Source organism: Canis aureus, chromosome 13 (genome assembly GCF_053574225.1).
Source record: "Canis aureus isolate CA01 chromosome 13, VMU_Caureus_v.1.0, whole genome shotgun sequence".
NCBI lineage: Eukaryota > Metazoa > Chordata > Mammalia > Carnivora > Canidae > Canis > Canis aureus.
This window is the reverse complement of record NC_135623.1, coordinates 42384034-42410068: the sequence shown is the minus strand read 5'-3', so window position 1 is coordinate 42410068 and position 26035 is coordinate 42384034. Positions and strand designations below refer to the sequence as shown.

The window sequence follows — 26035 nt, the reverse complement described above, 5'->3', positions numbered from 1 at the left end:
AGAATATTTCCAATGCACCGTGTGCTGCACTAAGGGCTTTAGACATATGAACTCACTTTATCTTCCCTAAGGCCCTTTGAAATAGGCACTAGCATTATCTCCAGCTTAGAGATGAAAACACTGAGACCTCAAAAAAGTCAAATTACTCACCCAGAGGTCACATAGTAAATGGCAGAGCCAGGATCTGATGCCAAGAAGATACTGCCAATACAGCAGTGAGGCAGTTTGCTCCCTTTCCCCTTTGAAAGGGAAACAGAGGCTAATTAATAACTTACTCGCTCAGAGCTAATAGAGTGGAGCTGGAGTCCCACTCTGGCCTGCTGAGCTGTTGACCTCCAAGCCGCAGTAGCTCATTCATCGGTGACCTTTCCTCGTGAGAACCATCCCTGACTTTCGCAGCCTCCCTTTGTGGACAGACAGCTTTAGAAAACCTCAGGGGTGGCAGGCGGCAGTTGCTCAACACATGTTTGCGGAATCAACACAAAAATGAAGATTGCCACACTCCCTGGTGTCACAGTAGGCCAGAAGGTGCCTTTTACAGTTGAGTAATTCCAGATAAAAACAGGAACACGGTGTTTGTAAGCTGCCATCAGTGGAGAACACAGAAGCCAGGGGAGGGAGAACTCAGGGACCCCTATGAGAGCCCCCCACCCGCCCAGCAAGTGCCCACAGGCACTGGGACCCGCCACCGGGCCGGGAGAAGCCAGGCCCTCCTGCGAGAGCGCGGGCTGCCCGGCTCACCTGCCGCCCACCTGCCCGCGCATCCCCGTCTCCCGCCCCAGCTCGGCTGCGGAAACCCAAAGGGCCACTGCGCGGCCCTCAATAAATATTTGTCCACTGTGCGGATGAGTAAAGCAGGAGAGGGGCGTGTCTGAAAGTCCCTCCCGCTCCGCTCCTCCCGGCGACCCCACCTCGCGTCGCTCCCAGATAAAGCCCGCGCCGCCCGCCCGCGCGGGAGCAGCGATGCCCAGGTACACGGCGCACGTGCGCGGCGAGTGGCTGGCGGTGCCCTGCGGGGACGCGGCGCTCACCGTGGGCTGGCTGGGCCGCGAGGCCATCCGGAGGTACATCAAGAACAAGCCGGACAACGGCGGCTTCGCCTCGGCGGACGACGCGCGCTTCCTCGTGCGCCGGTGCAAGGGCCTGGGCCTGCTGGACAGCGAGGACCCGCTCCACGCGGCCCTGGAGGACAACGAGTTCGTGGAAGTGGGTGAGTGGCCGCGGCCCTCGCTCGGCCCCCGGCAGGTGCGGCTGGCTGCGGGCTCGCACCTGCACCTGCCGCGGCCCAGAGGCCCGAACGCGCCTGCGCCTGGGGGAGGGAGGGACTCCCCCTCTGCCCCCCGCCCCCGGCCCCCCTTTCCAACAAGGCGACAGTCCAGGAATGGGCTGACCTGCCTAGAGGGCGCCTCTGGTAGGCAGCAAAGGCTACCTTCGAACCCAAGACGGCCTGTCTGGATCCCTGGGCAGGGAGACAATCATTTTGAAGACCCTTCTGCCCTTCAGAAGCGCCTGGAAGCCAGGGGCACAGAGGCCTAAGGGGTTCCGATTAAAACAAAATAAAGCCGGGCTGGAGCTGGGGGTGGGGGTGGGGGTGGGGGCTAGCTCTTGAACTTCTGTATGAAACCCCGCCCACCCCAGACACCTGCGTCTGTGCCTTTTGCTCTCCTCCTCGGCAAAGATGCTAAGGGCCCCCCGAAGTCCTTTTAAAGCAGCCATTTCTCCACACATGAGAGGGAGTGGAAGAGCCCTTTCTGGGTTTACCAGCAATGCCAAGTGCGGTTCTCCCCGCCATCCCTAAGGGAGCCTCTCTTGTATGCTTGTTTCAGTCATAGAAGGCGATGCCATGTCCCCCGACTTCATCCCATCGCAACCAGAAGGAGTGTACCTGTATCCTTTCCTGGGGGCCGGGGCTGCCCTGGGGGCTCCTCCGCGGGGGGCGGGCGGCCTGGGGCGGTCTCACACTCCCCGGGGTTTTCCTTTACCAGGCGTCAGGTACAGCAAGTACCGGGAGCCTGAAAAGGTAAGCTGCAAGCCACACTCTTTTGGTAAAGAAAATTAAGTCCCCCTCGTTTCAGGAGGGGTAGGGCCAGCCAAATTTATGAGCAAACGGCATCAGGACGGGGCTTTATCCCGCTCTGCGGAGTAGGAAGAGGCATTCTGCTCGCTTCTAGCTTTCTTTACTCAGCGACCTCTTGAGCAAGCGGCCTTTCCCACCAACACACGAATGTTTCAGAGCAGGGGGGAAATCTCTTCCCCACTGTCTTGGCCAAGCAGCCCGGCTGCCCAAGCTCACAGAGGTCCCCTTCTTTTGTGCAGTACATTGCCTTAGATGGGGACAGTCTGACCACAGAGGATCTGGTCAACCTGGGGAAAGGACACTACAAAATAAAGGTACAGGGGAGGGCGGGGAAGGATATCGTCTGGCCTTTTTCACTGCCTATGAAGTTTTCAATGTGCTCTGCTTTGACCGACGTTTTCCTAGCTCACCCCAACTGCTGAAAAGAAGGTGCAAAAATCCAGGGAAGTCATAGAGAGCATCGTGAAAGAAAAAACTGGTATCCTTTTCTCTTTGTCATACAATTCTTGCTATTGAATTTTTTTTTTAATGGTCTGCCTCTAATGGTACAATGTCTGTTTTTACTTTTGTTCTAGTTGTTTATGGTATAACTACAGGTTTTGGGAAATTTGCCAGAACTGTAATTCCTGTCAATAAGCTAGAGTAAGTCTGACCCCCACCCTCCTCAGCAAACACACATTCACATGCCTCCGAGTGTCCCCATCTTTGAGATTACTTTCAACAAGAGAAGTAATTAACATTTGCCCCAATTTCCAGATGAGGAGGATGAGGTTCCTGTTCACTTGCATACAAGCTGGCATTGAAAACACAGGCTTGCTGCTTTCTTCCCTTGCATGCATCCCACTGCCTTTAGTCTGTCTCTCCAAAGAGTCACCTGTTCTTCCCTTCATTTCCCTAGCTGAGGGGACACGTTCACTGCGAGATATCTAAGAGAGGTCTTCCCTTTCTCTTCCAGAGAGCTCCAGGTCAACTTAGTACGTTCACACTCTTCAGGTAAGTCATTTCAAACATTAAGTGACTTATAGATCTTGTTTGATCTGATGAATAAAGTGCAGCACGGCGTGAGGCATCCTGTAACAGCTGTGAATAGCTGGTGCACTCTAAAAACTAGTGCCAATTCTGCTTCAGGGGAGGAAGGGAAGCACAAGGCACCATGCAAGACCACCTTTCAGCTGAATCAGAAAAGGAATGGTCCAAGTTGGAGGGATGGGGTTGGGGCAGGAGCACGTGTACTGCCATGCCAACAGAGTGGTGCATTCAGGGAACGAAGTTAAGGCTGGAATTCAGGGAATGAGTTGATCAGGATGAGGTGAGGTGGGAAGGTCTGTCAAGAATCTAGTCTGGATGGTATTCTAAGGGTGTCGGGTTAGGTGGGGCTCACTGAAGCATTCGAGGGAAGAGAACTGAAAAGGCAAAACTGGGCTTTCACATTTCTCTAGAAGATGGGACTTTCAGAAGCAGGACAGTCAGGAAGGAGAGTGGTCCAACTATCTGAGTCAAGAGGAGAAAGGTGGTAGGAGACAGGACTGAAGTGGAGAAAGATTTGAGAGTTGGAGGTGGGAAAGGTTTTGATTTTTCTAGGAGAAGAATATCAATTCTGTTTCTCAGGTGTCGGGAAACCACTAATCCCTGAAAGATGTCGGATGCTCTTGGCTTTAAGGATCAATGTCTTGGCCAAAGGATACAGTGGCATTTCCCTGGAGACCCTCAAGCGAGTTATCGAAGTATTTAATGGTAATGCCATGGATCTCCAGGCTGACCCTCCATTGAGGCTGGGCATGTACCACAAGTAGATTTGGTTGAAGGCATAGTGAGGAACTAGCAGAGACAAGATGACATAAAATGATGGAGATGAATGGAAATGGGCTTGGTGAGAAGGAGGATGGCTGAGGGGGTGAGGGTGGGGGCAGAGACGCTTACTCCTATGTACCTTCAACTCATTCTTCATCACCCTTTGCTTAGTATTTGGCATCTTTATAGAAGTCTGGAACAAACTCCTTAAGTCTATCCCTAAGCTCAAAGCTAGAGAGAACCTTTAATTCAGTGATGCCCAGATGTGGTTTATAGAAGCTGCAGCCAATCGTCTGAGAAACACAACAATTCCTCAATGTCCATCCCAAACACCATTTCAGTAGTTCAGTAGTGGATCACTACGTTTGTATCTTTGGGGTAAATACCCAGTAGTGCAATTGCTGGGTTGTAGGGTAGCTCTATTTTCAACTTTTTGAGGACCTTCCATAATGTTTTCCAGAGTGGCTGCACCAACCTGCATTCCCACCAGCAGTGTACAAAGGTTCTTTATATTACTTTTTTAATGTAAATATGTATATGTTTCCAAACATTCTCCAATAGCTTTTTTTTTCTTCAATAGCTTCTAATGGCTACACACACTCTTTGCTCATATGGAAGTCTCTTAATTCATATTTAGATCATTTATAACTTGTTCCTAGGATCAAAGCTGTAATGAACAACAGCTAGTTCCTGATCTTTAAGATGCATTGTTACAATTTCTAAAAATTTCTTGGTCTGATTAGAACATGCATAGTAAGTGCAAAGGGGGTAGAGGACCAAGGAGGAGGAAAAAGTTAAAGGAATAGATAATCCTTTGGGGATGTGAGTTTCAGATCACCTTCTTTCCATGCAGCCTGGTCTGGATTATTTCTCTATGTACAGGGTTTCCCAACCACCTCCACACAGCAAATCTGAGTATGTCTGGCTAAAATCTGAATGCTTTCCATTGTCCTTAGGATAAAGTCTAAACTTAAAAAAATATATATATTTCCTATGCTGTACCTTTCATCCTCATGACTTACTCATTCCATAACTAGAAAGCCTTTGTCTTCCACTCCCCTTCACCCATTTTGCCTATGCCCCCACCTCTGTCAACCATAATTTTATTCTCCATATTTATGAATCTAATTCTGTTGTTTTTGTTTTAGATTCCACATACGAATGAAATCACCTGGTATTTATCTCTGACTTATTTTATTTAGCATAGTATCCACTGGTTCCATCCATGTTGTCACAAATGGCAAGATCTCATTACTTGTTATAGCTGAGCAATAGTTCACCTCTTTCACCTCTTTCTTATCCATTCATCTATCATTGGATCCTTGGGCTGCTTTCGTATCTGGGCTTTTATAAATAATGCTACAGTAAATATAGGGGTGACATGTATCTTTTTTTCAAATTAGTGTTTTCATTTTCTTTACATCTAACTACCCAGTAGTGGAATTACTGGAGCATATGGTATTTCTATTTTTAATGTTTTGAGATTTCATACTGTTTCCCACAGTGGCTGTACCGACTGGCATTCCCACCAACAGTGCACAACATTCCCCTTTCTCCACTTCCTCATCAACACTTGTTGTTTCTTGAGTTGTTTTATTTTAGCCATTTTGCCAGATGTGAGGCAATAGCCAATTGTGGTTTTGATTTGCATTTCCCTGATGATTAGTAATGCTGAGCATCTTTTTATATGTCTGTTGGCCTTCCGTATGTCTTCTTTGAAAAAATGTCTATTCAGGTCCTCTGCCCATTTTTTAATTGGATTATTTGGTGTTGAGTTCTTTAAGTTCTTTATATATTTTGGATTCTGACCCCCTTATCACACATATCATTTGCAAACATCTCCCATTCAGTAGGTTGTCTTTTCCTTTTGTTGATGACTTCCTTTGTTGTATAAAATATTTTATTTGGGTATAGTCCCAATAGTTTATTTTTGCTTTTGCTTCCGTTGCCTGAGGAGCCATGTCTACAAAAATGTTGCTAAGGCCAAGATTAGTGATTACTGCTTATGTTTTCTTCTAGGAGCTTTATGGTTTTGGGTCTTACATTTGTGTCCTTAGTCCATTTTGAGGTAATTTTTATATATGGTGTGAGAAAGTGGTCTAGGTTTCCCAGCACCTTTTATTGACAAGACTGTTTTCCCCATTGTATATTCTTATGTTCTCTGCTATAGATTTATCAACCATTTAGGCATAGGCCATTATTTCTGGGTTCTCTGTTCTGTTCCATTGATCTATATATCTGTTTCTATGCCAGCACCATACTGTTTTGATTACTACAGCTTTGTAGTGTATCTTGAAATCTGAGATTGTGATATCTCCAGCTTTGTTCTTCTTTCTCAAGGTTGCTTTGGCTGGTGCTCCTTCCTGCTTATCCCTTCTTATTCCCCTCTGCCTTTTTTTTTTTTTTTTTTAATAGCGGCTCAGCCAGGTCCCTTAAGCATTAGTTAGGCTTGAGGAATTGTCTTTCCCCAGGTATTTGTGCCATAAAGCGATCCTAGCTCCTATGGGGGGGGGGGGGGGAGGTTGGCCTCCCTGGCTGAATGAGGATAGCCAGAAGTAATTGGTGCCTCTTTCTCTCCCAGCCTCCTGCCTGCCCTACGTTCCAGAGAAAGGAACCGTTGGTGCAAGTGGAGACCTTGCTCCACTCTCTCATCTTGCTCTTGGGCTAATTGGAGAAGGGAAGATGTGGTCTCCAAAGAGTGGCTGGGCTGACGCTAAATACGTAAGACTTTAATAACAACTTGCATCCGCAGTAATTTCCCCAGGCTGGACGCCAGCTGCTCTGGCATGCTTTGTAGCACTGAATCCTTACGGCAGCCTGGGGATGGAGCCACCGTTATCCCTGTTTTGTAGATGAAAACTGGAGCTTACAAGTCAACCTAGGTAAGGCTCTTAGCTTCCATACATTACCCTCAGGCTTCTGGAACTCGATGGTCACCTTGGAGAAAAGGTACAGTGGCCAGTGTTAACCCCAGCAATTTATTCTTCAGCTAAAACTATTCCAGGGCTTATCTAGGAGACCTCACACTGTTGTGGGTTTATTTAGTCTCTGGTCTCACAGGACAGAGCTGTGGATCATAGCACTGACTGTATGGCCTCTGGAAAGCAGGCTCCTTCTCCCTCCCAGCTCCTACCCCAATGGCTAATCAGAAGGGCTTGTTCATCCATCTCCAGATTCCATCGGAGCAGCCCAAAGAATTATTTGAAGTGTTAGCTCAGATCAATTGCTGAGATCCCTCAGTGAAGGGGCAGAGGACCAAGGAGGAGAAGTTAAGGGAACAGATAATCCTTAGGTGGATATAGGTTCCAGATCACTTTTCTTCTCTAGAACTTGATCTTTATTTCTTGGTGCAGGGTGTTTGCTCAGCCACCTTCCCACAGCAAATTTGAGTGTGCCTGGCTGAAGCCTGTAATGCTTGCCATTGTCCTTAGAATAAAGTTTAAGTGATTTGTGAGAGTCTTGGTCTAATGCCTCCTCCTAGGTTCTACGTTACAGGAGCTGGAGCTTCCTTACAGCTGGAATGTGCTGTGTCTGGGACAGAGGGACCACCCCAGGCTCATTCTTCTCTTCCCCACTCACTCCTGCTCCTCCTGCTCCTCCTGCTCAGAAGTCCTCTGGGAAGCTTCCCTCTCTGTCCTTCAGGTTCTCCTCCCTGGCCCCTCCTTTGTGCTCTTCCAGCATCTTATCTGCTCATTTGCCTGCAAACCCCACACACTCCCTACTTCCTAGAACACTTACGATATTCTTAAATCTGTAATTGTCTGTAATTGCCCCTGAGCTAGACTGTCTCAATTTTCCTAGGCCAGCCCTGGTCCAACACCCAGGACAGAGTGGTGTGTAATGAGTATGCTAATAAGCTTGTGAAATGGACATGGTGAATGGTGCTGACTCTGTCTTCCTTCTTCCCTAAAGGGACCTTAATGTAATGACTGTTCCACTTCTTTTATTTCAGGGGAAGATTATTCTGCCAGTGTTTAGCTAAGTAGGATGAGGGTGGAGGAGTTTTTAGGTCAAGCTCTGGAGGCAGAGAATTGTGGACAGTCAGGAACCCAGCCTCAGTACAGTATGAAGTGCCCATATGTGCTCAGAAAGCAGCAGGAGAAAAAGTGAGTCACTAAGGTAGACGTTGAATACAAAGGACCTAGGAACCAACATCCAGGGTTACTTCTGTAAATGCTAGAGCCCCTTATTTAAGTACAAAAATTATGTGAAATGTAAGTCTACTTTTAGACTAAAGAACAGAACTAGAGCGTAGACCAGAGTCGATGAACAGAATCAATTCACATAGGTCTAACTTTTTATAAAACAGATCTTTAGGCTGAAGGATATTTTACTGATTCCTTATGAAATTGGAAATAAATCGGTATTTCATTGATATCCATTTTTTATCTTTTTAACCATTCTGCAGGTCCTGGAAGCTCATGGATTGAAACCAGTTGTTTTGAAACCAAAAGAGGTAAACAGATCAAGGAAAATTTACTCATTTTAATAAGGCTTTATTTGTATATTATTTTCAGTCTTAAGATCAGTCTCTTGGGTTTCTTAAATGTGGCTTTCATGTTTGTTAAAAAGTTTGTCACTGAAGAAAGCACTCCTCCACAAGCATTTAAAAGATTCTTTATGCCATAGATGCTTAGGGGTTCTCTGACCTAAGAACTTAAACTTCAAAGCAGGATCTCTAAAGATACCTCACAGATGCTAGAAATCAAGATTCCTCAGAGTGCTCTCAACCAAGAGTCTTGGACCAGAATTTTTATGATATCTCGTCAACTCTGATGAGCAGTTAAAGAAAAGCAGCATAATTAGGAGCTATAAAGATTTCATGTGCAGTCTGCACTGGCGGTTCCTGGCTGCCTTGAGAATGGGAATACTTAACAGGTATTCCATTTGCCAGGTTTATACAGCAATTTTGCATAGGATGGAACTTAATCCTCCCACGCTTACATAAGCATTACTGCCCTGCACTTTAGAAAACATAAATAAACACCACTCAGCCGACTGGTCAACTCTCCTCTTATGGAAACAAAAGATATGAAATCAACTTGAACATGGGTTACAATAAATCTAGCAAAGGACTTCCCTCTTCCTTTTCAAAGGGCCTGGCGCTCATCAACGGGACACAGATGATCACGTCCCTGGGCTGTGAAGCCGTGGAGAGAGCCAGTGCTATTGCACGCCAGGCAGACATCGTGGCCGCCCTGACTCTGGAGGTGCTCAAGGGTACTACCAAGGCCTTCGACACTGGTCAGCACAGTTCTTCCACTGGGTTGCTATTCGTCAACTGGAGCAGGTTGGGCGGGTGGGTCTAGGTCTTTAGACATGAGAATGGTGGGAGTGGACGGTAGGGGAAGAAGAAAAAAACCCAAGTGCCTACAGCAGGTCCAGTATTGCCACATCTTCCTCCGAGTTGTGCCACACTTGATCCTTACAATGACCACATTTTACAGACAGATGCTGACTCTAGAGTTTGCCCAGGATTCCGGATCACCCAAGTCTGACTCCCATCAGACTGGGTGCTGTCTTAGGAACCTGTTCACAGGGTTTTAGAAGTAGAGCAGGACTAAAGTTGGTTCCCCTTAGAAAATTGGGAGAGGACAACAATAGAAGTTGCAGCTTACCTGTAAAGTAGTGAATTTGAAAGACTGCCTACCATTATATGTAGTAGGACAGAAAAACTGTCTAGAGATGATATAAAATGATCAAAAATTGGCCGCTGCAGAGCTCCCTTCCATTTGAGCCTAAATCTTTTTAGGGTAGACCCAGGTTCTCAAGTTGAATTCCCAGTGGGCCCAACATATAGTTTGCACTTGGCTATTTAAAGTGGAAGATATACAGTTGGTAAGGGAAATCTTGCTTTTGGGGTAAAGTTTCTAATTGGGAATGGTGGTAAGAACCTCTGGTTCTGAACCATCGATGGTAGTCTGTACTAATGTAAGAATTGCTCTGACTTTTTTTTCCTTCTGTCAAACCTAGACATCCATGCTGTTCGCCCTCATCGTGGGCAAATTGAAGTTGCTTTTCGGTTTCGATCCCTCTTGGACTCAGACCACCACCCATCTGAAATAGCAGGTCTGGGCATGTTTCTGCAAATGAGCTGATGCAGTTTTGTGTTTTGTGGGAAAAAAAAATTGATAACCTGTCCCTTGCCATAACCTTCCACAGAAAGTCACAGGTTCTGTGATCGTGTTCAGGATGCATATACCTTGCGCTGCTGTCCACAGGTAAACAAACAAAAAAATCTTTGCTTTTTTCCAACTCGGGGAGGGGGGAACAGAAAAAGAGGAACGTGTGAATAAGTCATGTAATGGTCAATTATAATCCAAATTTCCTTACTGCCTCTTTTAAAAATGATGCATATCCTACTTCTATTTGTCCAGTTATTGCAGACTTTCTATTCTACGTGATAAGCTGTTTGTTTCCTTTGGATTTGCTTTGCTCGCTTCTCTCGTACGGAAGCACAAGAGACAACTTGCTAGGTTGGTTTAGTGCCCTCACTTTTAAAAATGCTTAGTAATAACATCATCCTAACCAGTTAGTGGGACTTAACTGGTTCTCTCTTTTAGGTACAACAAGAACCAGCATGCCATCGAGGTTCGCAGGAAAAGCGAATCATAATTCAAGTGCATATCGTGGTTGTACCTTATCTGCATTTAATAAGCAGATACAAACCATCACAAGTAAATCTGTGAGGCTTAACTTTAGATTTAAAAAAATGCAAAGGACCTGAGTTGGCATGAGGCATTCAGCATTACAAATGTTACAGCTCCACTTGATGGGATGAGCACTAGGTGTTATGCTATATGTTGGCAAATTGAACTCCAATTAAAAAAAAAAATGTTACAGCTCATTTGTATATGGCAATTAATCAGATGAGAGATTAATATACTTCTCAAGAATGAAACAATATTTCATCTTGTGCCCGTTGCTAGTCTAGAGTGTAATCGAGAGTCCTCCCTGGAGTAAATACCCTCATTTCCTTTTACTCAGCAAGTTCCATTCTAGCCAGTTGATTGAAAATGTCTATGGCAAAATATTGCTAAATTATCCGTACAGCACAAATAAATCCCAGTTTAAAACATCCTTGCTATTCTAATACGAATATCAGACTCTACATGACAGACACCATTATTAGTGTTTTCAATGTATTCACTCATCTGATCTTATATTTTAGGTCCACGGTGTGGTGAATGACACGATAGCATTTGTGAAGAACATCATTACCACAGAACTTAATAGTGCAACAGATAATCCTGTATCTTTTGACTGCTTCCTAAGCCAGAATTATAGAATTCCAGCTGGTAATCTTTAGATCTGCTAAAGTGATTGTTTTGTATAGCATCTTCATTCTGTCACTCTGTTTCATAGACTAAATACCTGAGGTTCAGAGGTTAAGTGACTCTCTCTAGATTTGAGCTGGTAAGTGACAGAGGCAGATCTGTGAACCTGACTTCACTTCAGAGTCTAACACACGGTGCTTTCCATATGGACCCATTAAAGGCTAAAGGGTGTCTTCCCAGCATTGGCTGAGACAGTTCATGAAAACATTTGCCCCAAGAGCCAGGGCTGAGATTGCTGATAGAGGATGAAGACCCATGTCACAAATGTGATTGTGGGGACCCTGGGTAGCTTGGCATTTATGCAAGCCTTCCTGGCTCCGGGGATACCTTAAACGGAAGGCAATTTGTTGACATTTACCAAAGTATTGCCCCAAGAGTTATGGCTTTCCTCATCTCAGGTTTTTATTTTTGGTGCGGACTTTACTCCAATCAGGGTTTCCAAATTTTATGAAGAATAGTAAGAATCCTTCCATTTCTCAAAGATGAAACCCTTCTTTTCTTCATGGTGTAGGTATTGTAGAGCCAAATTCTTTTTGCTTTGGAATGTTCTTTGATGGTATAGTTCCTAGATGTTGATGTGGTCAGTCCAGGGTCACACTGGCAAAGTCTTCACAGAGATACTTGATATTGCCTTTGAAGACCACCCAGGCCCTTAGGAATATATTTTTCCTATCCCACGTCTGCCTCAGTTCTTTTTTTAAAATGTGTTTATTCATGAGACACACACAGAGGCAGAGACATAGGCAGAGGGAGAAGTGGGCTTCCTGTGGGGAGCCTGATGAGGGACTTGATCCCAGGACCTCAGGATCACGACCTGAGCCGAAGGCAGACGCTCAACCACTGAGCCACCCAGATACCCCTGCCTCAGTTCTTAACACTGGAGAAAGTGCTGAGTTAACAACCCTGAAAGCCTTTCACAGCTTAGGTAAGCAGACAGGTTTCACAGCAAATCTTCCTGTGTAAGATTTATCACAGGATGTTTCCAGTGTGGTTTCTCTGACAAGCTTACTTCAGGATGTGTGTTTTATGTCCTCAATGTCAGATTGTTCTACAGTGAAGTCAGACCCACACTAAATGATTCTCAACTCACTTACCTCAACACCACTCTACCCCCCAAAACAGAATAGCGCTTTCATGAAGACTATGTAAGTCTACCAGTTCTTGTAGAGGAGAGGTATCCATTCTACACTTCCATAATTTAGACTTGAGAAGGTATTTTAAAGAATAAAAACAAAGAATTACCACTAAATTACTGGATATGAGAGAGGGATATTTCCTTACTAAATTCTCCCACCACTTACTGCAGCAAAAATTTCAGCCGAAAGTACTTTCCTTTCTCAATTAAAGATTCTTAATTATTGATGAATTTCCATAAGGTAATATTTGGGAATTTTCTTGCAATACTGGTATTAGTTGAAAGAATATTATTCTTAATTTTTCAATTGTAGATACAGAGCACCTATTAACACAGTTGCTCAATGCTATGGATGCTAAATTCTAATTGCTATAATCTGATAACCAACAAATTTGGAACTGGAGAACAATCAAACATGCTTAAGTCCTAAGTAGGTGCAGAGATTACTTGCTATAAGGGTTCAAAGAAAAAAAAAAAAGGGTTCAAAGAATGAAGAGAAGACTAGGGCCTGTGACTGGGGGTGGGTTGGTGGAGAAGAGCCAGCACTGGGCCTAACAGGCTCACAGTTTTATGCATAGAAAAGGTAACTCCCAACTTGACTAAGTTAATGTAATACATGCATCTCCAGCTCTTTGGAAGTCAGAATCTTTCTCACACAGAGTGAGTTCCTAGTTGATAGAAATAAATATTCTCTAGTCCAGTAGATGTAAGTCAGCTCTTTGGAAGGGTTGTTATTGCATTTGTCTGGGTGCCTATTGGTTTAAGTGAAGTGCGTGATAGAATGGAATAATCTTTGAGGGCATTAATATGCGGTGAGTCTAAGTTGCTCCTACTTAGATGGGTTTGCAACAGCCTATTGGCCACCATTTGCTATGAATGTTGCTACAGGATCACTGAGTAGAGAGTTTGAAAGTCTTTCAAGAATTGATTGTTCCTGACAATTTGGTGGTTGCTCCTCAGCAAAGTCTTCCATTCAGCAAATTCTTCTACGGAAGGCAAGCTCACATAGTCCACTGAAAAAATAGAACTAGTGTCCTGATCTCTGTTCTTAATTTTAGATATATACTTTTTGAGGGAAAGTGCTAATCATCAAATAACTATAGTTATGGTGTTTGAGAATCTCTAATTTCAGAAAGAAAAGTTTCCTGTTCCATGTTTCTTTGGCCCCCAATTAGGTGTACATCATTCATCTTTAAGGTTTTGGGTATTTGTTTTGTTGTTTTTGCTTTTGCATCCATTCATGTCAACAACTGCTTGTAGAAGGACTCTCCTTCCCTCCACCCATATTTGTACAAGAGCTACCAGTGTTAAAAATTAGCCTTAACCTGTTTTGCAAGATGGTTTTTGCCAGCAGAGGAGAGACTATTTCTGGAGGAAACTTCCATGGTGAATACCCAGCCAAAGTAAGCTTTTTAGAATTGCTCCTAACCCTGAAAGCATAATCCAATTTAAACCAACTGAACTGAGATGCTCTTTCTAGGCTCTAGACTATTTGGCCATTGGAATCCATGAACTTGCTGCGATTAGTGAAAGAAGAATAGAAAGGCTCTGTAATCCCTCCCTCAGTGAGCTGCCTGCCTTCCTGGTGGCTGAAGGTGGCCTGAACTCTGGGTTCATGATTGCACATTGCACAGCCGCAGCACTCGGTAAGAATACTGCCCCTTGCCCAGAACCCAAGTCTGTCCATTTCATCTGAAAGTGTCAAATTTTGTCCTTGAATTCCATCTTTGTCCCCACCTCTTTCGCATCCCACCTGTCTTGGTAGAAATGCAGAAGGAAGTCTCTTTAACATTTTTTTAGAAAAAAACTAAATAAAACGTAAACAAAGCTATACGAAAACACAATAATACCCTAATGACTTTGTGAATAATGAGGTTTCCACAATTTCTCTGTAGAAAGCAATTTGACATCACACAGGAACTTCACCTTTGTAGCTTTTTCCCAAATCCCAATTTGAAGACTTTCAGAAGGAAAAAAGACAAAGATATCTATAATTAATGGCAAAACTTGAACTGACCTGAATGATTAAACTCTGGGTACATTCTATTAGACATACCAAACACTGAAAACATAAAGATGTGATTACAATATGCAAAAACGCAGGGTGGCTGGGTGGCTCAGGTCATGATCCAGGAGTTCAAGCCCCACCTCAGGCTCCCTGCTCAGTGGGGAGTCTGCTTCTCCCTCTCTCGCTGGCTCCCTCTCAGCTTGTGTTTTCTCTCTCTCTCTTTCTCTCAAATAAATAAATTCTCTTAAAAAAATAATATGCAAAAATGCTCATAAGAAGATGCCCTCCAGGAAAACTGAGCTTCAGTATAGCTGATTTCTGACTCAAAACTGTAAGTAACACATTAGAACAGGGTTCAGTACAAAGAACATGCCAAGGGCTTCATTTATATTTGCTCACTTAATGGTCACAACAATGCCAAGAGGCGTGCACTATTATTACCTCCATTGTACAGAGGAAAACCTGAAGATCTGAGACCTTAGGTGACTTACCCTGGACAACTAGTAAGTAGAACTGAATTCAAACCCAGGCATTTTTGTTCTCAAATCTGTGCTCTTACTTCAAATAATGTGAATCTCATTTTAATCAGTACTTAATCCTAAAACATGATTGCCAAATTTAACAAATAGAAATGCAGGGTTTCCATTTAAATTTGAATTATTCAGGACATAAGTACAAAAAAATCATTTGTTTTTCTCTGAAATTCAGAGTTAACTAAACATTCTGTATTTTTTCGGGCAAACCTACCCAAGAGGCAAGAGAGCATGTGGTTAAGAGCATAGACTCTAGGTTCGAATTCCAACTCTGCCATTTATCAGAGGTGTGATATGGAGCAAGTTTCCTATCACTCTCAGTTTACTCCTCTGCAAAATGGGGGGTAATAAATTTACCTAAGGGGACTGATTTGAGGATTAGATGAATTAATGCATATAAAGCCTTAGAACTGTGCCTGGCCATGTTGTGTAAGCACAAAGTAAATATTAGTTGCTATTAATATTACTCCTAACCCCTTCCTCACCAAAGCCTCACATGGAAACTCAACACAACCAAAAGGAATTCATTGTGTCCTCTATCCAGTATATTCTAATTGCTCACTTACCTCCTTATTAAAATACTCCTTTCAAGGGCACTGACTTCTCACATTAACAGATCTAGATCTAGAAAACAACAGGGACTTTGGAAAGCCTCGTTTGAATGTGTTTTCCTTCCCTAAACTGCCTATTGAAGTTGTGCACCTTGGTTTCATTAGAAGGAAATGAATAGTTTTCTTTCCCAGGGCCAAGTAACTTCTCTTTCAGAACGAGCCTCACCACAGACCACTTATCCATATAAGCAGGCTTAGGGTCCTGGGACCTGGGACTTGCAGCACTTGAAACCTGGAAAGGCCTGGGCAGACCAGGATGAGCTGACCACCTGGTCTACATCGCTAGATTATCTCGGGATCCTTTATAGTACAGAGGGCAACTGAAGTCTCACCCAGCCGCCTTCAGGGGCAAAAATGTAGGGGAGAAAACTCTCCCCTGGTTTCTGGGGCAGGAGGAGGAGCCCGGTAATCTAGGTCCTCCTTACTTAATGTGTTGTCCTCAAGCCAAGAATCTGGCCATCAGTTGATAGTTTGTTAGAACAGCAGAATCTCAGGCCCCACTCGAAACTCGACATTTGCATTTTGACAAGATGGGAGTGACTCATAGGCGCAATAAAGTTGGAGACACCAATCTAGGCCATCTCTAGAATTTCCCCCTCCTCCCCAAGATACGTCTGGCAGTCATGGAGTCTTTGTTCAAACCCAGTACAACCACTTGTGTCATCACTGGACAGTCTGAGCCGTAAAATCTCCTTGCTCAAGATCTGTGGGTCCAGTCTCCATCCTTAGATACCACCCTGAATTCTAATGCCTCCTCTGCTGATACAACCAGTCCAGTTCTTCTTGAGTACTTGGAAAAGCCCACCATGTCTTTTTTACCTAGCCTCCCTGGCATGCTAAATGCTTCCAGTGTTTTCCACTGGTCTTTGTAATAGGGTTTGTAATAAGGTTTCTATCTGGTCTTAGCACACTCACTAGTCCTTCCTTTTCATTTTGATACAAACCCAACCTGCTTCCTCTTCCCAAAATAATTTTAGACTATCCAGTGCTTCGATAACAACCAAGAGCTTCTAGAGGGGATACTCCACAATGTTGAGCACATTGAGCAGCCAACATGGCAATTTTTCCTATTTCTAATATGAAAATGAGCATACTAGCATATTCAACTTGCATTGGCCTCTTGCAGTTTCTGAGAACAAGGCTCTGTGCCATCCCTCGTCTGTGGACTCTCTCTCCACCAGCGCTGCCACAGAGGACCATGTCTCCATGGGAGGATGGGCAGCAAGGAAGGCCCTTCGGGTCATCGAGCATGTGGAACAAGGTAAACCCGGCCAGTCTGGGATGGCAGGCCTCACTGATAAACTACAACATGTGTGATCCTCAATGTAGGATCCCTACCAGCAGCATCAGCATCACCTGGGAACTTGTTAGGAGGGCAGATTCTTAGGCCCGGCCCCCAACCTGCTAACTAAATCAGAAACTCAAGGGAAGAGAACAGAACAATATGGGTTTAACAAGTCTTCCAGGTGACTCTGAGGCTCACTGAAATTTAAGAACCACACCTGCTGTCAAATAAGTGTCACGGTTGGCTTAATTTTTTAAACAATTGAAAACATATTCATAGGTGGAGAGATTAGTACCACAACCCCCCTTTATACCTAACTCTGACTCAACAGCACATTTGCTTCATTTTTTTCCTTTTCTCAAAGTATGTTTTTTTTTTTTTAAGATTTTATTTATTTATTCATGAGAGACACAGAGAGAGAGAGAGGCAGAGACACAGGCAGTGGGAGAAGCAGGCTCCATGCAGGGAGCCTGACATGGGACTCCATCCTAGGTCTCCAGGATCACGCCCTGGGCTGAAAGTGGTGCTAAACCGCTGAGCCACCCGGGCTGCCCTCAAAGTATTTTCAAGCGAATCCCATCACATTATTTTCTTCCTGCATATTTTATCCCTTAAATATGAATGCTTTTTTATCCACCATGATTCCGTTATCATATCCAACAAAAAATCAAGTCTCAGTATCACTGTTGAGTACATATTCAAAATTTCCCAATTATTTCAGTGTCTTCATAGTGGCCTTGTTCAAATCTGAATTCAAGGCCCACATTTTAAATTTGGTGGTCAAGATTTTAAGCTTCTTTTCATCCAGAACAGCCCCCTCTCCTTTTTTTCTTCATGCCATTGACTAGTTAAAAAAACATGTCAGTCTTCTATTAGAGACTGACATTCTGGATTTACCTGTTAGCCTCCTTGTGGTGTTACTTTTAACTTTTAATCTGCATGTTATCTTTGTTCCCTGTGTTTCCTGTATGCTGCGGGAGGCTTAACAAGATTCAAATCCATACCTTTTGGTAGATAGTTTCTAGGGTGGAGCCGTGTTAGACCAACCTCTCCCTGCCTCCTTAATTACTACTTGTTTTGTTATTTTTTTAAAGAGGAATAGCCTTCCTTTAGGCATTGTTATCTAAGCTCCTAAATTTTCCCAACTGTATTGGAAGCTGTGGGATGACAAAAGAGTATCACTACAATAATTCCCCCCTTATCCATGGAGGAGGGGGAATGTTCCAAGACCCCTGGTGGATGACTAACACCATGGTTAGTACCAAGCCCTATGTATACCATGTTTTTTCCTATACGTACATACCTATAATAGTTTAATTTATAAATCAAGCACAGTAAGAGATTAGCAAGAATAATTAATCAAATAGAACAATTATAACAATATATTGAAATAAAAGTTATGTGAATGTGAACTCTCTCAAAATACCTTATTGTGCTTTACTCACCCTCTTGTGACGATGTGCGATGACAAAATGCCTACAGGGCGAGATGAAGTGAGGGGAATACCGCAGGTGTTGTGAAGTAGCATTAGGCTACTATTGACCTCCTGATGATTCGACAGGAGGAGGAATCTGACAAATCATCAGAAGGATTACCTGCTTCCAGAATGTGGTTGACTTCGGGCCACCGAAACAGCAGAAAGCAAAACAGCAGATAAGCAAGGACTACAGTATTTTAAGACAAATGTGGGAGAGTTAAGTGCTCTTCTTATTGAGATATAATTTACATACCCTACAACCACCCATTTGCATTGTACACTTCAGTTGTTATTAGTATATTCACAGAGTTGTGCAATCACTACCGCAAATCAATTTTAGAACAATTTCATCCCAAAAAGAACCCTTGTATCCTTTACCTATCACTCTCACATTCTCACCTGGCCCCCAGGCTCAGGCACCCATTGATATACTTTCTCTCTCTCTGGATTTGCCTGTTCTGGACACTTCACATACACGGCATACAACACATGGGCTTTTGTAATGGCTCAGTCAGCACAATCAATGTGTTCAAGTTTCTTCCACACTGTAGCATGTGTCAGCACTTCATTCCTTTCTCTGGCTGGATAATATTCCATTGTATGGATATACCACATTTTGTTTACCCATTCATCGGGTGAGGGATATTTGGGTTTTGTCCACTTTTTGGCTAATATAAATACTGCTGCTGTGGACATTTGTGTACAAGTTTTTGTGCAGACATATGTTTTCATTTCTCGAGAGTGGAATTGCTGAGTCATATGGTAGCTTATGATCATCTTGTTGAGGAACTGCCACACTATTTTCCAAAGTGGCTGTGCCATGTCACTTTCTTACCAGCAGTGTTTGAGAGCTGATTTGTCCACATCCTCACCAACACTTGTTATTATCTGCCTACCATGGTGTGATCCTAATGTCCGCATTGAGCATGTTGCTCTGGCCAAAAGCCTAAAGAGTCACCCTTGTCAGTTCTCAGATCTTCTATCTAGTTCATCAGCAAATCAACCTTACCATCAAAAGACACGAGATCATGGCTCTGTCAGCACCTTTTGATTGGTCTCCGTTGTTTTCATTACTGTTCTTCTACGGGCACCACATACAACAACCAGTGCATGGTCCTTAAAATGTCATTTTGACTACACCATGTTCCTGCTGAAAATTTACCAGTTACTTCCTAGTGCTCAAAACAAAATCCAGCCCGCTTCCTGTAGCCTACAGCAATCACACGTGATCTGGCCTCTGGTTCTCACTGACACCTCTCTCCATTCCGTTCTTTACCCTGGAACCACAGTGTTACTCATGCACCTGCCAAGGATACATCCCTACCTCAGTATCTGTGTCCTCACTGGCCCCTCCACCTGCAACACTGCTCTCCCAGGACTTCACATGGTTCACTTCCTCCCTCCATCTTTGTAGCTGTGCAGATTTTATCTCAGATGTCTTCCCTGTCCACCCTATCTAAACTTCTTGAAGTTTCCAATTCCTTATATATAAAGTGAGGGGATTGGACTAGAAGATGTGAAGTTTCTTCCAGGTCCAAAATAGATTCTACTACTTCATCTGCTCCCACTGTGACCTGTCTACTCACCAGAGTTTGTAGTGTGCTTCATAAATTTTAAGAAGTCAAATGTTTTTAATACTCCATTTCAGTTGACCCCTAAATGGTTTGATCAACTTGAAGCTTCTAAAGTATTTTCTTGGCAAATAATGGAATCCAAAGGTAGAGAAATTTAGGTTCCGGTATTCAAAGTTGATCCCAAGGTATCGTACACTTAATAAGAGTTCTTAACTAGGAAAAAAAACTGCATTTTATCAAGAAACCTAAAGTTGGCAAGATACCAATTTCTACAATTTCAGTTTTAGTGGGCTTGGGACAACTTTGAGTCTGAAGGCTTGAAACGAACAAGATCTACCGCAACAAAAGATTCATTTGCTCATTCACTGGCTCCTTCAATACTATGAAGGTGTATGTGCCAGGAATTTCAGGCCAAAGGAACAGCAAGACTAAAAACCAATTGACATTTACACAAAGGTAGAAATAGGACACACATGTCATCCATCTTGCTCAGATAAAGTAAGGAGAGGACTAATATATTTACCTGGATAGCACTCCCCTTCTTAACATTAAAGATACAGCCAAGGGAGTAGAAAAGCAAATTTAAGATGGTCAATATCAACAAGCCACCAAATACCAAGTTGGCTTCATTCTACCAGTAGACAGAGGACCGACCATCTCTTCATTGGCTAGAGATGGCTTTCAACTTCCTTTGAGTTATATTCCCCAAGCACAAAGGCAGTTTTAAACAGCTATACCCTCCACCTTTCTTGTTCCAGTGCTGGCCATTGAGCTTCTTGCAGCCTGCCAAGGAATAGAGTTTCTACGCCCCCTGAGAACAACCACTCCTCTAGAGAAGGTCTATGACCTCGTGCGCTCTGTTGTAAGGTAAAGTCAAATAGGTCCCTGGATGTGACATCATTGCAGAACTGTGAACCCTGGCAGCAGTTAATGTTTGGCTGATGGTTTGATGTGCTTTCTTGCTTTCTCTGTAGGCCCTGGATAAAAGATCGCTTCATGGCTCCAGACATTGAGGCAGCACACAGGCTGCTCGTAGAACAGAAGGCAAGTTGGCCACTTAGCTTACTTCCTAGTTTGGGGTCATTATGGGAAAGCAGAGTGGGAGTGGGGACTGAAGAAATATTCTTATTCTCTTGTCTCCTGTCTATTCCTTGGAAATGAACAGAAAAGGAACTTAAGCAACTTCCACAGCAACTAAAAAGCTATTTGATGAACTCTTAAGTGTCCCATATTACACCCAAACACTGACTATCTAGCAATTAGAAACTGAAATGATTTTAAATGGAGTTTGGGATGGGTATTCAGGGGGAGAAAATGAGATGAAAGGTTCATGCATCCCCCCCACCAAGAAGATTCTCTTTTGTTCAAAAGTACATTCTCTTTCCGTGATGCTATCCTCACCACCTCCAACTGGTCCAATGACTAACAAAGTCCCAGGTTTTTACTCCAAAGGTCTGTTGGTCTGTCTGGTGCTGGGGTGTGTCCTGTCCCATCTCTCTAGGTGAGATACCACTTATTTCCTCTGGCTTCATTGACTGTAGATTTATCTGACAGGAACAGATGCCTCCTAGGCTGACTCATTTTTTAAATATATTTTTTGAGACTTTTGTCATAATTTGTTGGTATCACATTCTCTAGGACTTCTTGATTTCCCCTAGAACCATTGCTCTGCTCTTGGGGAATGATTTTTCCCTTTGATCTTCACACCTGTCATCCCTAAGTATGCCCTACATACACCCTCTGAGGGGAAGCCCCTTGCTTGCTGCCAACTTTGGTTCTCATCGAGAGGTGTATAAGAGGCTAGCCTTTTTATTAATTGAAATATACCTGGCATATAACATTATATTTGTTATAGGAGTATAAAATAATGATTTGATATTTGTATATTTTGCAAAATTATCACCACAATAAGACTAGTTAACATCTGTCACCATACATAGTTATAATTTCTTTCTTCTTATGGTGAGAACTTTTAAGATCTGCTCTTAGTAACTTTCAAATATACAATACAGTATTATTAACTATAGTCACCATGTTGCATAGTCTATCCGTAAGACTTATTTATTTTATAACTAGAGGTTTGTACCTTTTGACCCCCTCTGCCCATATCACTCAAAATCAGCTGCCCATCCCTTGAAAGGCCAATATTCAAGAGATGAGCTTTGATTGTAAAATAATATGAGCATTATTCAGGTGGCCAGCTACCTGGGGTAAAGGCAGAGTCTTGTCCAAAAGCCCACTTCCAAAAAAAAGGGTGACACCGGGTGGCTCAGAGGTTGAGCATCTGCCTTTGGCCCAGGGTGTGATCCTGGGGTCCTGGGATCGAGTTCCACATCGGGCTCCCTGCATGGAGCCTGCGTCTCCCTCTGCCTGCGTCTCTGCCTCTCTCTCTGTCTCTCATGGAGAAATAAATAAAATCTTTAAAATAACAACAACAACAAAAGCCCACTTCCAGGTTTCTGCCTGGCCCAGCAATATTTAAAGGGGTTTAATCAGTTAAAGGAGGATAGTGGTCAGTGACATTTCTTGATTACATGCAGACTTGATGTCACCTACAGAGTTATCCTGGTGCTTAGAGGTTGTGCAAGAAGTTCTAGTATTTTGGTGGGTGCCCCCAGGGTGGGGGATGGAGCAAGGAGGTCTGGCTTCTTGGTACCCAGAGATGGCATAAGAACGTTCTGTTTTTTTTCTGCAAAAGAGGACAAGATCTATAGATGTGCAAAGGAAAGTCATTTGTTTCGTGATCTTAAATACGAAAAACGCTTTGCTGAAGATTGCTGGGCTTGTCAGAAAGCCAAGGCGGCTTCAAACAGACTTGCTGGCCTCTGTGGCCTGGGAAATCTCTGGTCCTGCATTCCCAAAGGCCAGAGGTCTGCTGTTATACATCTGTTGGTGGGCGCTTAGGTCGCTTCCATGTTCTTCATAACTAATGCTGCATGAATATGGGGGTGCAGGTAGCTTTCCGAGGAAGCTAGCCTTTGAAAGAATACATTTTCTAAGGTAATACAAAAGAATAGGAATCGCTCCTTGATTGTTAGCAGCAAGCTGCTAAAAAGCAACTGTAAATCAAAAACCTTAACTTGAGAAGATGTGATCCTTGAAAGGGAGCAGGTTGGTGGATGGAGGTACATAGGAGACAAGGGTATGAAGCATCGCTCCTCAAACTGTAACGTACGTGCCCATGAACCTCCTGGGGGTCTGATTCCAGGGGATGCCGATGCTGCCTGCCCACAGGTCAGACTTTGCGTAGCCAGAGTGGAAGGAACAGAGCACATGTGGCATGGAGAGCCAGCAAATGAGGAAATCCACTGCCCTATTCAAAGCTTGTCTTAGAAAACACATGGTCATACCTTGGGGCGGCTTTCCTTAACTCTGTCCACACTGAATTGTCAGTTTTGTTTGTTTATTTTACTTCAGAAGAACTGCTTTCAGCAGCTGAACACCATGAAGCTTTCTAAAGTCACCACCTTTATGGTGACTTTAGAAAGCTTCTGGACTTTGCATTTTAAAAGCTGTTAATGCAGCCAGAAGCTAATTGATACAGATCATGTGTCAAATGGCTTATAATAAAAGCAAGTAAACAGCTGCTACGTGCCTAGTCAGCAATAGATGTTTTGATCAGATGAAGCTGATGTTTAATGGCATGTGAGGACAGTGGCGTCAACATTTTGACTCTATTTTATCCTTCTCAGGTTTGGGAGGTAGCTGCACCATATATCGAAAAATACAGAATGGAACATATTCCAGAATCCAGACCTGTTTCTCCAACAGCCTTTTCACTGGAATTTCTACATAAGAAATCCACCAAAATCCCAGAGTCTGGGGATCTTTAGAGGGCTTTGTCATGTATTAGCAGATCAGAGGGTACTTGGTTTAATAGTAAAGCACATTATGCTGAAGAAGAGGCCTGAGGACTTTCCTGGGCAGATCAATTCATTGTATTATTCAGTTCTTCTATAAACCTCCTTTGGTTAGGCTGGCGACAGCATTCTAGTCACTTCACTCCAGCACTGTGCTCTTGGTGACTTGGTTTGAGACACAGAAGCTGTTTTCAGATTATCAGAGTTTCCTTTCTTCCTTAACAATATCAACAGGCCACAGGCCACTTCACATTATTTGAACTCAGATTTTGAAATAAATTGGTAGTATTCTTTTCCAAAAACATTAGACTTTTATGAATCTCTCTTTTTTTTCCTCTTTTCTTTTGGTTTGACAAGCTAAGCTCCCCACCAGATGACTTTGGCTGATTGAATTATACCATGATGTGATGCGATAAATGTTCCTTAATAGGCCTTGATAAATAACTTCTTTTAAAGTCATAATTTGTCCTGAAGCTTCTCTTTCTTCTATTAATTGCATCATACCACAGTCAATAGGTCAACAAGAGGTTTTGTGTAAAGGAGGTAAGCAATGAATATAGAGATTGCTGTTGGAGTGGCCCTTATTGATATTTATGAAATAAATATCTCAAAAAAAAATCTCAGATGCTTAAGCTAGAGTTGGAGGTTATTATTACTACTGTCTTACTATGCGTTAGTAGTCTATTCACATCCCTGTGATAACCCTGCGTTAAGAAGCCTCCTGTCCCCAAAATAAGAAATCTTATGTTCAGAGTTAACCAACCCCTTCTCTGTAACGGTAATCATTAAAAGGATGAACTATTGACAAAGATCGATGGGGCCCTGGGACGTGTTACCCAATCTGTTTTTTTCCTCAAAAAATGACAAAGGACCTTCTTGGAAGGCTTAAGTATAATCATCTGGATGAAAGATGGGTCAGATGACCTCTTGGTTTCCCAAGGCTGAGATCTGTGACTTTGCACCCCCTTTTGTGAATGCATGCAAGGCACTCCAGCGCAGGAATCTGAAACCATGACTCTAAAAACTACAGTAGGCCAAAGAAAGACCAGACACACTTGCCAGCTTGCCTGCCCAGCTCCAGCCTAAAATGGGTCCAACAGCATATTTCACAATAGGGTTTTCACTCTTTAGATGGCACCTCGTCCACAGGAAAAGGTGGAGACAGAAATGAAAACTGCTGCCACAGCAATTCAGTGATCGAAAATGTGCCGAGGAGCCTGTTTACCAAAAGGCTGGTCTTGGTGCTGTTCTTTGCTAGAATGTAAACATGCACAGATGTTGGCTAATGTTCTTAGTCAGGAACCCCAGCTGAGCCAGTAAACCCAGAGGTCTGATAGCTGCTCCCCACTCCAGGCTGGGGAGTGCCGGATTCCCATAGGCCTCTCCGGTCTCCCTGGGCACTAGATTAGTGAGTTCTGTGGACAGCTCTGTTAGAAATGGGTTATCACATGCCTCCAAGAGAATTTCAAGGCAAACATAGAATAGAATAAACTACGTCTCGGTTGTCTTATGTTGTCACTATATTCTTAGATTTTTCTAACAGTTTAATTGCACCTCTTTAGGGAATTAATCAAGTTTCTGAAAGCTTTAGTCAATGAATGTTAGCACAAGTGTCTTTAGAGAGTGTGATTGGTTCAGTTTTCTTTCTCTTTCCCGTGGAGTAGCAGCAAGGGTTAGGGGCATCAGGATTTCCTCCCAGCAGGCTCACCTGGGCTTCTCCTGCTGTCTCAGGGCAGCCAGAGGACAGGCCCCAAAGCATCAGGGCTTTTATACTTCGGCAGTGCCACACTTGCTAATGTCCTGTTGACCAAAGCTAGTCACCCTCTCAAGCCCAAGTCAATCTGGGAGAGTAATACTCAGTGACATTGGCATGTGATCTGCAGTCCATTACTGTAATAATCTACCATGTACATAAAATAAAAATATACATATAACCTGAAAAATTCAGGACTCTTTTCACTACTACTTTATTGTTTTTATTTTTATTTTTTTTTAAAGATTTTATTTACTCATTCATGATAGAGAGAGAGAGGGGCAGAGACACAGGCAGAGGGAGAAGCAGGCTCCATGCAGGGAGCCTGATGCGGGACTCGATCCCAGGACTCCAGGATAATGCCCCGGGCCAAAGGCAGGTGTTAAACCGCTGAGCCCCTCATTACTACTTTAAACTTGAGTCTCATTCTGGATCTGGTTACTGGATTATTATCATTTCATTAAACCTTCTGATTATCTCATGAATAGCATGATCATTTTGCATTTTGGGGGTTACTTTGGTTAAAGGTATTAATTTGTTAAATGTAAACGTTAAAAACATACCAAAAATCAAAGCCAAGAAATGTGTTTCAGC

At 43.4% G+C, this 26035-nt stretch overlaps 1 protein-coding gene across 1 annotated transcript; it reads left to right on the top strand.

Moving 5' to 3' along the window:
* Positions 1-942: 942 nt before the first annotated feature.
* On the top strand, positions 943-24324 carry HAL (histidine ammonia-lyase). Its single transcript, XM_077845894.1, has 20 exons — positions 943-1210; positions 1827-1887; positions 1993-2020; positions 2317-2391; positions 2483-2555; positions 2653-2719; positions 3033-3070; positions 3686-3811; positions 6450-6589; positions 8277-8324; positions 8965-9112; positions 9842-9937; positions 10031-10089; positions 11040-11120; positions 13678-13743; positions 13821-13986; positions 16619-16753; positions 20587-20695; positions 20803-20872; positions 23521-24324. Exons 1-20 carry the CDS (start codon positions 964-966, stop codon positions 23659-23661), a joined length of 1974 nt encoding a protein of 657 aa, XP_077702020.1. The 5' UTR covers positions 943-963; the 3' UTR covers positions 23662-24324.
* The last annotated feature ends 1711 nt before the right edge of the window (positions 24325-26035 follow it).

Coding starts and splice junctions, on each gene's coding strand:
- HAL (XM_077845894.1), top strand. CDS start 964: ATGCCCAGGTACACGGCGCACGTGCGCGGCGAGTGGCTGGCGGTGCCC. Junction 13,987..16,618: donor TTGCACAGCCGCAGCACTCG/GTAAGAATACTG, acceptor GGCCTCTTGCAG/TTTCTGAGAACAAGGCTCTG. Junction 16,754..20,586: donor CATCGAGCATGTGGAACAAG/GTAAACCCGGCC, acceptor TTCTTGTTCCAG/TGCTGGCCATTGAGCTTCTT.